Below are 10,979 nucleotides of genomic sequence, written 5' to 3'. Positions count from 1 at the left end.
AAAAAACGCGGCGCTCGATCTACTGGTATTTCAACCGGCGAACTCACTTGTAAAAATTTAATCGATATTTATCATTAATTACGGCAACGGATCCGCGCGGATTTATCGCGCGCTTCGCGGCTGTATTTCACCGGTCGGTCGCCGTATATTTTGAAGGAAATTTTTCCACTTTTTTTCAGTTATCCGCTTAATATCAGCGCAGACATAAAATGTATCATCACCGCTCGAAACGGAAGGAACGCTACCACCATCACGCATCCGAAAATTAATCGGCGTGGGCGCAGCCGATAACAAATGGTGTTCCCGCCAAACGGCCAGTATATTTTACTTTGCTCTCCAGTGTCTGTTATTTTGTGCGCATTCTGGCTGTCCGCCCGGTACGATTTACTCGCCGGGCTCGATCAGGAATTTTCGAGTCGCGCGGCCGGACAAATACCCGCGAATCCATTAAAAAATTGCTGTCTCTTGCGCGCGCGATCATCGTTCCTCGGTCAAAAACTTCGCGAGCGCCTTGTCTGTCTTGCACGTGAACCGAGACGTTGCATCGTCCTATGATTCTGACGATTTCTTGCATCTTACATTTTATTCTTGCACCTGAGATCTCTGTCCCGACATGCTGTTCTGTTCATTGAGTTGCAGACTGCAGGCGCATCGCTGTGTGGAAAGATATGTAATAATACATAAAATAATTTATATCTTAACAAAATATTATAATTTAGTTCTACATTTTTTATTTTATTTATAATTATTTATCACATTACGTTTAATAATATATTTCATTAATTTCAAATTTGATTTTACACTAAAAAAAGGAAGGGAAACAAATTTCTTTCAGAACGGTGTAAAATCTGTTTGAATTAAATGAACATTTTTAATACATGTAAAAATTCGCAAAATGAATGAAGCTTTTCTATTTAAAAGGCTAAAGGTGCTCGTCCACTGTGACGCGGCGGAAAGAAGCGAAGAGAAAAGAATTTCTTCCGTCGCCTTTCTTCGTCTCCACCAATGAGCAGTGGGTAGGAGAAGCGAAAAGTCAAAATATTTTCGTCACTCTTCGTAAACTTTCAGCTATTGTTGGGCGAATTTTCTCTCGCTAGGTAGAGAAGGCATGTGCATTTTTCTTATCGTGGTTATTGTGTGCTGTTGTAGCTGTTGCTTGCTTGCCGTCTCTTGAAATGTTTATTTTGAAGGTATTATAACGAGACTGATTTTTTAAAGTAGTATAAAAAGCATTTATTCAGAAATAGTTCACCTCTTGTTTTACATATTTCTTTCGGAGTTCGATACATTTTTCTCAAATTTCTAGGAATTTCTTTATACTCTTTTCGAAAAAGATTTTTAACTGAGTGCGTCTTTTTACACACATCTAAAAAGAATCAGGTTCAAATGATAAAATCAATTAAAATTTATGAAAGTTGAAAAAACAGTTTACAAATGATTGTTTTTCAAGTAGTCTCAAGTGTTTAAGTGGTGTGATATGTTCAAATAAGGACGTAAACGCGTCGACAATGAACCTCATTCTCGTTGACTACGTGCAAAATTGAATACGTACTCAGCCAAAAACCTTTTTTGAAAAGAATATTCCAGAAATTTGGGAAAAATGTCTTAAATTCCAGGGGGGAATATGTAAAATAATAAGTATATCATTTCTGAAAATTTAAATGCTTTTTATATCACTTTAAAAAAATCAGTCTCGTTAATATTTAACAACCTACTTCCCAACGATAAACTTTGTACTGTAGTGATTATGGCGTGTGGTATAGGAAATTCATTGAGTTGTGTGCGTGCACAACCTGTGCCACGAGGGCTTCTTTTCGTCTCTCCGCGCTCCAGTGGGCGGATGCCCCTGAAACCACGCTTCCCTTCATCGCGCTTCTCTTCTCGTCAAGCACAATGGGCGAACACCTTAAATCCTTATCTCTTTTGGATCCGTTCAGAAGTATCATGTGACTTCTTCCGGGAACAATATAGCTTTCGCAGTTGAACCAAACGTCAAAGAGGCGGGCGGTTCGATGCCCCGAGCCGGCCGAGATGAGAAAATAAAAGAGAGACGGAGAGAGAGATCCATCTCTCGCTCCATTCGTTCCATCCAGTCTCATCGCCCTGGCGCGCTTCTCTGGATCGGCGCAGCTGCGTTGGCGGCGTTGGCGTCGCGTCGATTGCGCGTCGCGTCGATTGCGCGTCGCTTTCCGCCACTTTCCGCCATCTTTTGTAGTGCGATCCGTCGTTGTCGGAGTTACGCGCGGTGAGGTGTGAGCTGGTCGCGACGCAACACAGTAAGTCGCGCCTGCAGTTCCGTTGCGCGAGTTCGCAGCCCGTTCGGAAAAAGAAGTGCTACGTCGCGAGTGTTTACACTGGGTGTGTCAAAGTTTTTTGTCATCAGAGTACACGGAGAGAGATAATTCCGACCATATCCAGTAAGTACACGTAGGGCTTATTCATCTTTCGTGTAAGCGATGACGCTTGTTGACAAAAGTATGCGACAGCATACCGTGACTCTCGTCATTTACGATCTCGCTAAGGGAAACATGAAATGGTTCATCGGTTCGAACCCTTGGATTCCGAGTCGATCGCTGGACACGACATGCGCATCGGTGTCGGCTAATATCCCGCGAGATAAACTCTCTTTGCCGACAGAACGTTCGCTTCGTCGGCGTTCGTTAATCCATATTCCGTCTTTGTCTAGCGGCCAGCCTCTCTCTTTCTCGAGATTATACCCTTCTCCCTTCTCGGTCGCTCCTACGACCACTTTTTCGCTCGTTTCGTCTCTGTCATATTATACATGCACGCACACATGTCAATTGCCTCTCCCTTTGCTACTGTACTCTCTCGCTCTCTCTCTCTCTCTCTCTCTCGCTCTTTCGCTCTCTCTCTTCCCCTCCCACGCGGCCCCATCGATTGTCAGAAAATGGTGATACATCGCATTCTCGGTGGCTTAGTGTGCCGTGTAAGACCGCGCGTCTCGCTCTTTCTGCATTCCACGGGGATTCCGCATCATCATATCATCATATTGGCGAGTACAACGGCACGCTGAGAAACGCGTATTCGATTCGTAACCGGCCGTGCGGCACTCAAAGCTGTGCGATGTGGGAGAGAGCGAGACAGAGACGGGAAGAGAAAGAATGAAAAGAGGGGAGACCCTTCGATCGTGCCCACATTCCGCACGAGAGCATCTTTCCGCATCGAAACGGGATGCACTGACCCATCGTAGTGTCGCGCACTACCCCTGTCACAAACGCTGTCGATACATGTAAGCAGGTATTTCGATGAGAGCGTACGCCCTATTTTAAATCGATTTCGAAAAATCTTTATTTTTATTGTTTGGAAAAATTTTTCGAACGATTCGCGTTACAAGTATTTGCGCGTTTCGTCGAAGCCAGTGAACCGGATATGACTCGATCTCGCAGATAAGAAAGCATTATCTTGCGTGTTGTCTTTTTACATTGTTGTTTCCTTTGCATAATTGAAATAATTCGAAGGAATATTGAGACCGACAAATTGCACTGCAAGAAATGGTATTTAAAAGCTCCAAGTTTCAGGATAGTTCAGAGAAATTTGCGTAATCAGCATTTGCGTATAAAGTATAATATAAATTTATGTGAAACATGCAGCTTTGTCTAAATATTGCTTCATTACAGGAGATTTTTGCAGGTTTATCTTAAATATTGCTTCATTACAGGAGGCAAACTCATTCGTTGAAGACATGAGTTATCCAATGCCAACGAATCAGTCCAGACCAAGTAAGTCGCATTTGCGTGATTTATTTGATCATTTTAAGATATAAACGAGATCGGATCCTTACATTTATTTGGCTTTGTAGTGTCTCAAGGGAATTATCAGGGCCCGGGCGACTTGCCCATGGGTTCTGCCAAGGAGCAGACACTGATGTGGCAGCAAAACTCCTACATGAACGATTCAGGCATCCATTCTGGCGCCGTCACTCAGGCGCCATCTCTTTCAGGCAAAGAGGACGAAGAGATGGAAGGGGATCAATTGATGTTTGATCTGGACCAAGGATTTGCACAGGGTTTTACACAGGACCAAGTTGACGGTGAGACTGTCTTCTTGTAAATTGGCTTAACACTGCAAACTTAAATATCGTTCGTTCTCATTGAGAGTTTGTATATTCCAGAGATGAATCAACAGCTAAATCACACTCGGTCACAGCGTGTGCGCGCTGCCATGTTCCCCGAAACGCTGGAGGAAGGTGTGGAGATACCTTCCACACAGTTCGACCCGGCGCAGCCCACCGCTGTACAAAGATTGGCAGAGCCGAGCCAAATGTTGAAGCACGCTGTTGTTAATTTGATCAATTATCAGGACGACGCTGATCTCGCCACTCGCGCTATTCCCGAATTAATTAAGCTCCTGAACGATGAAGATCAAGTGGTCGTTTCTCAGGCAGCTATGATGGTGCATCAATTATCTAAGAAAGAAGCCTCTCGTCACGCTATCATGAACAGTGCGCAAATGGTGGCCGCATTGGTGCGAGCAATCTCTAACAGCGACGATCTAGAATCGACGAAGGCCGCGGTCGGCACCTTGCACAATTTATCACATCACAGACAAGGCTTGCTGGCCATTTTCAAGAGCGGCGGCATTCCCGCACTCGTAAAGCTGCTAAGCTCTCCAGTGGAATCCGTTCTTTTTTACGCAATAACGACGCTTCATAACTTGCTGCTCCATCAGGATGGCTCCAAAATGGCCGTACGTCTCGCCGGTGGATTGCAAAAGATGGTCGCTCTACTGCAACGCAACAACGTTAAATTCTTGGCCATCGTTACCGATTGTCTACAGATTTTGGCATACGGAAATCAGGAAAGCAAGTTAATCATTCTTGCTTCACAGGGTCCCATAGAATTAGTGCGCATCATGCGCTCTTATGAATACGAGAAATTGTTGTGGACCACATCGAGAGTGTTAAAGGGTAAATTTACAAATTATTGTAATAATTTGATAATGGATTGAATTTTACTTTTATTAATCAGCGATTTACTTTGTTTTCAGTACTGTCTGTTTGCCCGAGCAATAAACCCGCCATCGTAGAAGCAGGCGGCATGCAAGCACTCGCGATGCATCTCACGAATCAGAGTCAACGATTGGTGCAAAATTGTTTATGGACATTACGTAATTTGTCAGACGCAGGCACAAAAGTCGAGGGGCTGGACGCTCTGCTGCAAAGTCTCGTACTTGTACTCGGGTCAGAGGACGTGAATGTCGTCACATGCGCGGCTGGCATTTTATCAAATTTAACTTGCAACAATCAACGCAACAAGGTATGTTGGAATACTTGGCACGACTCTCATGATACATCTGGCAGAGATTAATTTTTTGAATTTTTTTTTTTTTAGGTTATGGTGTGTAATTACGGAGGTGTCGAAGCTCTCGTTCGCACGATTGTCAACGCCGGCGATCGAGAGGAAATTACCGAACCGGCGGTGTGCGCATTGCGTCACTTGACTTCGCGTCACGGCGAAGCGGAAATGGCGCAAAATGCAGTACGAATGAATTACGGAATTACAGTTATAGTTAAATTATTAAATCCACCATCTCGCTGGCCGTTAGTGAAGGCGGTGATTGGTTTAATCCGCAATTTGGCTCTGTGCCCCGCGAATCACAGTCCACTACGCGATAACGGAGCAATACATCATCTCATAAGACTTTTGATGCGTGCATTCCAAGACACAGAACGAGTGAGTATTCACGACACGATTTATTATTGTGTAGAATAACGTTATTTAATATACAGTGTTACACATTTAACATATGTAGTATTTGCAGCAACGGTCATCTGTCGCTAGTACCGGCAGCCAACAGCCGTCGGGCGCGTATGCAGATGGAGTGCGCATGGATGAGATAGTGGAAGGTTCAGTGGGAGCGCTTCACATTCTGGCGAGAGAGTCCCATAACAGAGCGATAATTCGATCACAGAACGTGATTCCAATTTTCGTACGAGTACGTATCGTTATTTTCACGAAAACAGTTCTCTCAGTATACATTTTTATTTTCTAAATTTTTATATCGCTAGAAATCTAAAATAATAATAAAATAGGAACTGTTCTATTTTTATCATGGCACAATTTTTATCGATTTCTTCTAATAATACGGTTCTACTTTTCATGCTTTCAGTTACTGTTTAACGAGATCGAAAATATTCAACGCGTGGCGGCCGGTGTACTTTGCGAACTGGCGGCCGACAAGGAAGGCGCCGAATTAATAGAGCACGAGGGTGCCACTGCCCCATTGACAGACTTGCTGCACTCCAGGAATGAGGGTGTCGCCACTTACGCAGCAGCGGTGTTGTTCCGTATGAGCGAAGACAAGCCTCAGGAATACAAAAAACGACTTTCCATGGAACTGACGAATTCCTTGTTCCGTGAGGACACAAACAACTTGTGGAACAACGCAGACTTCACCATGGCTCCAGATCTACAGGTGTTATAAAAAAATTAGACTAATGCATGTCAAACATCTCGTTCCGTGGCGAAATATATTTACTTGCCAACACTATGTAACATAGTAAGTATTTTTTTTTTTTTTTGTTTACTTGCTAGAGCAGGCTTCGTCTGTTATAGTTGTTTTTGTTCAAGTACCTGCCAGGAATCAGGTTTGTAATGCGATTTCAATAGAGATACATTATGATGTAGCATAGAAATTTGTTAAATACTTTTAGGTCGTTACATTGTGTTGAGTAAATTGTGCCACGTTATGATAATAGCTCTTATTGGTCGTAGAGACACCCCACCCCTTTCTAGTTATAAATCCAGGTATTTATATACAAGGTTTTTCCCATGTAAGATTAATTCTGAGCACAGCTGTTTATAAGCCATGTACGATATAATTGTCCATTATTCCAATTTTGCACCACTAAGGCATCTGCAGTTCTCATTTGTGTTTCTCATTTGTGTTTTTACAGCGTTTAATTTTCATTGTCCAGCAATTTTCACGCTTTAAACTTTTATCATTACATTTTACAGAAATGGCCGGTATTATAATGCGTTAAAACTAATTTCATATGATTTTACATTTTGTCGCTTAACAAGTATTATGATAAACATTTCATCAACAGTTTAAATGTTTGCTTCTCTCGCGCAAAGTGCACTTTAATATATATATATTTTAATTAATACTACATTAATTTGTATGTGCATATGAATTTTAAACTCATGCTTACAAGCTTTATAACATACAAGTTTATTATGCTCGAAGAGAGTTTTCAGTTATACATGACATCTTTATATCAATATATTTATATTATATTCGTTAAAAGTAGAAATTAAAGGAGATAACGCTTGAGGAAACAACGGATACGATATTTTTTAAATAGAATCTTAGTTTAATTAATAGTTTGCAAGATTATAATGTGCATGGGAATGTGTTTTCTCCCCCTTCTGCAGATATTTATTTCAAGTTGTCCTTTTTTTTATTATTATTATTGTTCACGCAAGCCCCTTAGCCGTTTTTATTAATGTACGAGACTTACCAACTATAACGCGTATCTCGCCGTATATTTTGGGGCGTCATGACACGCCTCCCTTAGACGATATGCTTTGTGTTGACCTGAGCTACCTAATCTTCAGGACATGCTTGGCCCTGATCAAGGCTATGATGGTATGTATGGCCAAGGACCTCCTAGTGTACACAGCAGCCATGGCGGTCGGGGTTATCAACCTCAAGGTAATTTTTGTGTTATCCATTTGGTTCATTGAATGTCGCTTTTAAATAATCAACTTATTACTCGAGAGGGTAGATAGAGGGAGTTTGGTCATAAAAATAATATTTCGCTCTGCGTAAATGCCTTTATGTATATATAATCATAAAATGACAAATTGTAAATACGTGGGAGTTTAATTGATTTATCCAATTCTTCCCCGACATTTTACTTCTAAAATAAAACGATGCATTTAATCGTGTTATGTTATTTTAACAGCAGCTTAACCCATGGACTTAAATTAAAATACAGGCTATCAACAGTATCTCGCAGTAAAATAGGTGACGTCTAATCTATTGTCGGTATTAACTGCATGCTACCTGTTTCGAAACACCTTTTCTTATTTGAAATTATCGTCGTTTCAAGTATGCGTAGTGTTGCGATGTTTAAGCCGCTTCATCTATAATTCTCTGCTTCTACACTTTCTCTTGCATGCGTATACATTTACTCCTCTATCCGTTTCTTTCCGCAACAATATGCGCTTTGTGGTGGAGGAGTCGTATAGAAGGATGATGTTTGTAAGTAAAAAAAAAATAGAGAGAGAAAGAATTTCCCAATACAGTTGCCTCTCCAAAAGGAAGTATTGTATATTTGTCATAGGTTTTCTTGGAAACATTAATAATGCGACGCTTTTTCATTTTTTTTTATTTTTTTATAATAGCATGAAATTAATGTTATATTGTATCGCTTATTTTGTTATGTATTTAATTAAAACCAAAGGCTTAAGAGTTTTTTTTAATTTGTCAAGTTTCCGCGGTATTTTAAACGCATTCATTATCTCTCCTCTTGAACTTCTTCCTTTTCACTTCACAAGATAAACTCGTTAGGAATACAGAGATAAACCCTGCGGAGACTTGATTACGTATCTATACCATATATCTGCCTGTGATTATTTATTTAGCACTATTTAGTAAGTAGCTTTTGTCACTGGATAGTTTTTGTCCTGCAATTTGTTACAAAATATTTATGATAAAAAAAAGAATCACAAATTAATTAATAAATATGTTGGTGTCATAATCGTGAAGTAATCGAATTAAGTGTTACACGATAGCCATTAGGAAAAAAAAAGAGTAGTCTGATGACGTGTAGCAAACTATATATCTCAAAAGCTAATATACTACAAAGTTCTTTATGCTTAACTGATCAATAAAGTTCCGCACCACCGTGTGCAATGTCAATTTTTATCTGTGTAATTATTGTACGAGCGATAAAAACCCGAACCGTTAACAACATATCTTTTCCGTACGACAGGTTATGACCAGATACCAGTAGATTCCATGCAAGGGTTGGAGATAGGTGGTGGTTCGACGTACGGCGCAATGGATACTATGGATGTGGCGCACGAGGGTGATTTGAGTTTCGATCATTTGGAAGAGCTTCCCGCACCGCCCCAAGATAACAACCAGGTGGCGGCTTGGTACGACACCGATCTTTGAATTCGTACCGCCGCCAATTTCGCCAAGAGAAGAAGAAAGATCGGTAGATTGTGTTAGAAATGTATAAGCGAGTCAAAGTTAAATTCATTCTTATCGTACGGTTTCTATGGTTTTTATTCTATTGTTTATTATTAAAAATGCATTTTAAAATATAAAAGACTGAATAAATAAATATTCGCTTAAAAGTAATCAATTCTATCAGACTGAGATTTATTTAGAGATTGAGATTGATCGATTGATTAAGATTGCTTTTCTTTATAATGCAGCTTCGAACTAAGCGGACTTTTACTTTTATTATTCGAAGAGTCGAAGCTTTATTGTAAAAATCTGCTCAGTTCGAATAATCGAAACTGTATTATAAAGAAAATTAATCTTAATCAATCAGTCAATCAATCTCAATCTATCAATCTTCCCTTCCTCTCTTGGCGAGAAAATATATCGTCTGTATGTAATCGCCTAATATGATCATTCACCCGAGCATATAAACATTATATCGATGTATTAGATATAAGACACATGTAATTCGTACACACATGTATATGTATCGCCTGTATGTAATCGCCTAATATGATATTCACCCGAGCATATAAACATTATATCGATGTTTTAAATTTAAGACACATGTAATTCGTACACACATGTACATGTATCGTTTAACTGTCCATAAAAATAAAATTAACCGAAAAATTACATCTCCGTTGTTACATTATTGCTTCTGTTTTGCAATAATACAAATTGCGCGAATAACAATGGAGATTAATTCATGTGTTTATGATTATTTTTAATAGCAGAAACTACGCATGCAGCCCTCAATTTTAAAAGTCTGAATAATTACTTTTTTTTTTTATAGATTTAGATGACAGATAAGACATTAAACAAGGCCGCTTTCCAGCTGATGACACAAGTCGTTCAATATTCAATATTCAATATCGAACAGAATGATATAAGAAAGATTTGTGTCGACTTGTGTCATTAATTGGAAAGTGTGACCTAAGCTCTCGTGTAATACAATTTTTTATAAATTTTTAATGCTCATAAATAAATTGTATTGATTTTAGGTAAGAAATCTATCTTTCAGAAAACGTAGGAGCAAGATAAAACGCGTCGATAATATTAACTCGCGTGAAGAATACAAGCTTTACTGACCAACTGCATGCGAGTATTTAAGATTATCTGTTTTGGCATTAATGTTTATGTTGCAGAAAAATAATTTCAGCGAGACTTTCACTTACCAGACTCGGCGAGCGGCTGGCCGTATCTCAAGTGTAAAACGTTACACGGCATCGACACGCACAATTTGTCGTGGGACATCATCCTTCGTTCTCTTCTCCTGATCGGAGAAAGGTACCGCGCACGGCATCGTCGGGTCATCAATCGCTGGTCGACTCTCGCACGGTGTACATTCGTGCGTACCTCACGAAGGCCCGCGTACCTCGCGTTAACGGTTGTTTCTTAATGCGACACGAAGAAAGAGGCCCCTCGTGAGGAATTGTTCCTTCGAGCACGGAAGGCGCGTTAAAAACTGGGCCCGACAGCCACTTCCGGACAGCTGTCGTCAACGTTAGTGTCGGAACGAGGACAGTGTTTTGCATGAGGGGAAAAAACTGATTAGAGCGTGAAATTTCGTTTTGAATAAAGTGATTAAATTCTGTAGAAAAATCTCTTTTTAGCTTGGAGAAACGAAACTGTTGATGCGAGAAATGGAGGCAGTTTTACTGAAATTGGGAGAGTTGAGGCTCTCCCTTTGAGTACACAGGTAAGTCTAAAAATAGAGGTTTGCTATCGCGATATTTTTTATATTCCTTTGGCCTCTTTCAACTCGTCTTTCCACA

General features: G+C 40.3%; 1 protein-coding gene across 7 annotated transcripts; it reads left to right on the top strand.

Annotated features, from left to right (window-relative positions):
• Positions 1 to 2,169: 2,169 nt before the first annotated feature.
• arm (armadillo) lies at positions 2,170 to 9,837 on the top strand. Of its 7 annotated transcripts, none has more exons than XR_010890405.1 (11): positions 2,170 to 2,417; positions 3,680 to 3,740; positions 3,821 to 4,051; positions 4,133 to 4,927; positions 5,008 to 5,276; positions 5,352 to 5,693; positions 5,773 to 5,955; positions 6,130 to 6,435; positions 7,581 to 7,677; positions 7,931 to 7,992; positions 8,963 to 9,041. XR_010890405.1 is itself a non-coding variant. In XM_067355870.1 (10 exons), the coding sequence occupies exons 2-9, from the start codon at positions 3,704 to 3,706 to the stop codon at positions 7,949 to 7,951; spliced, it is 2,184 nt and encodes a 727-aa protein (XP_067211971.1). In that variant the 5' UTR covers positions 2,170 to 2,417; positions 3,680 to 3,703; the 3' UTR covers positions 7,952 to 7,992; positions 8,963 to 9,173. The 7 variants fall into 7 exon arrangements, 5 of the variants coding, with proteins under 5 accessions (XP_067211971.1, XP_012228174.1, XP_012228175.1 ...); XR_010890406.1 differs by having other exon boundaries at positions 7,934 to 7,992; positions 8,963 to 9,035; XM_067355870.1 differs by lacking the exon at positions 7,581 to 7,677 and having other exon boundaries at positions 8,963 to 9,173.
• The last annotated feature ends 1,142 nt before the right edge of the window (positions 9,838 to 10,979 follow it).

The sequence above is a fragment of the Linepithema humile genome, chromosome 5 (assembly GCF_040581485.1).
Source record: "Linepithema humile isolate Giens D197 chromosome 5, Lhum_UNIL_v1.0, whole genome shotgun sequence".
Taxonomy (NCBI): Eukaryota; Metazoa; Arthropoda; class Insecta; order Hymenoptera; family Formicidae; genus Linepithema; species Linepithema humile.
This window is presented reverse-complemented; position numbering and strand designations above follow the sequence as displayed.

Coding starts and splice junctions, on each gene's coding strand:
- arm (XM_012372749.2), top strand. CDS start 3,704: ATGAGTTATCCAATGCCAACGAATCAGTCCAGACCAA. Junction 4,928..5,007: donor CACATCGAGAGTGTTAAAGG/GTAAATTTACAA, acceptor CTTTGTTTTCAG/TACTGTCTGTTTGCCCGAGC. Junction 6,436..7,580: donor CCATGGCTCCAGATCTACAG/GTGTTATAAAAA, acceptor CCTAATCTTCAG/GACATGCTTGGCCCTGATCA.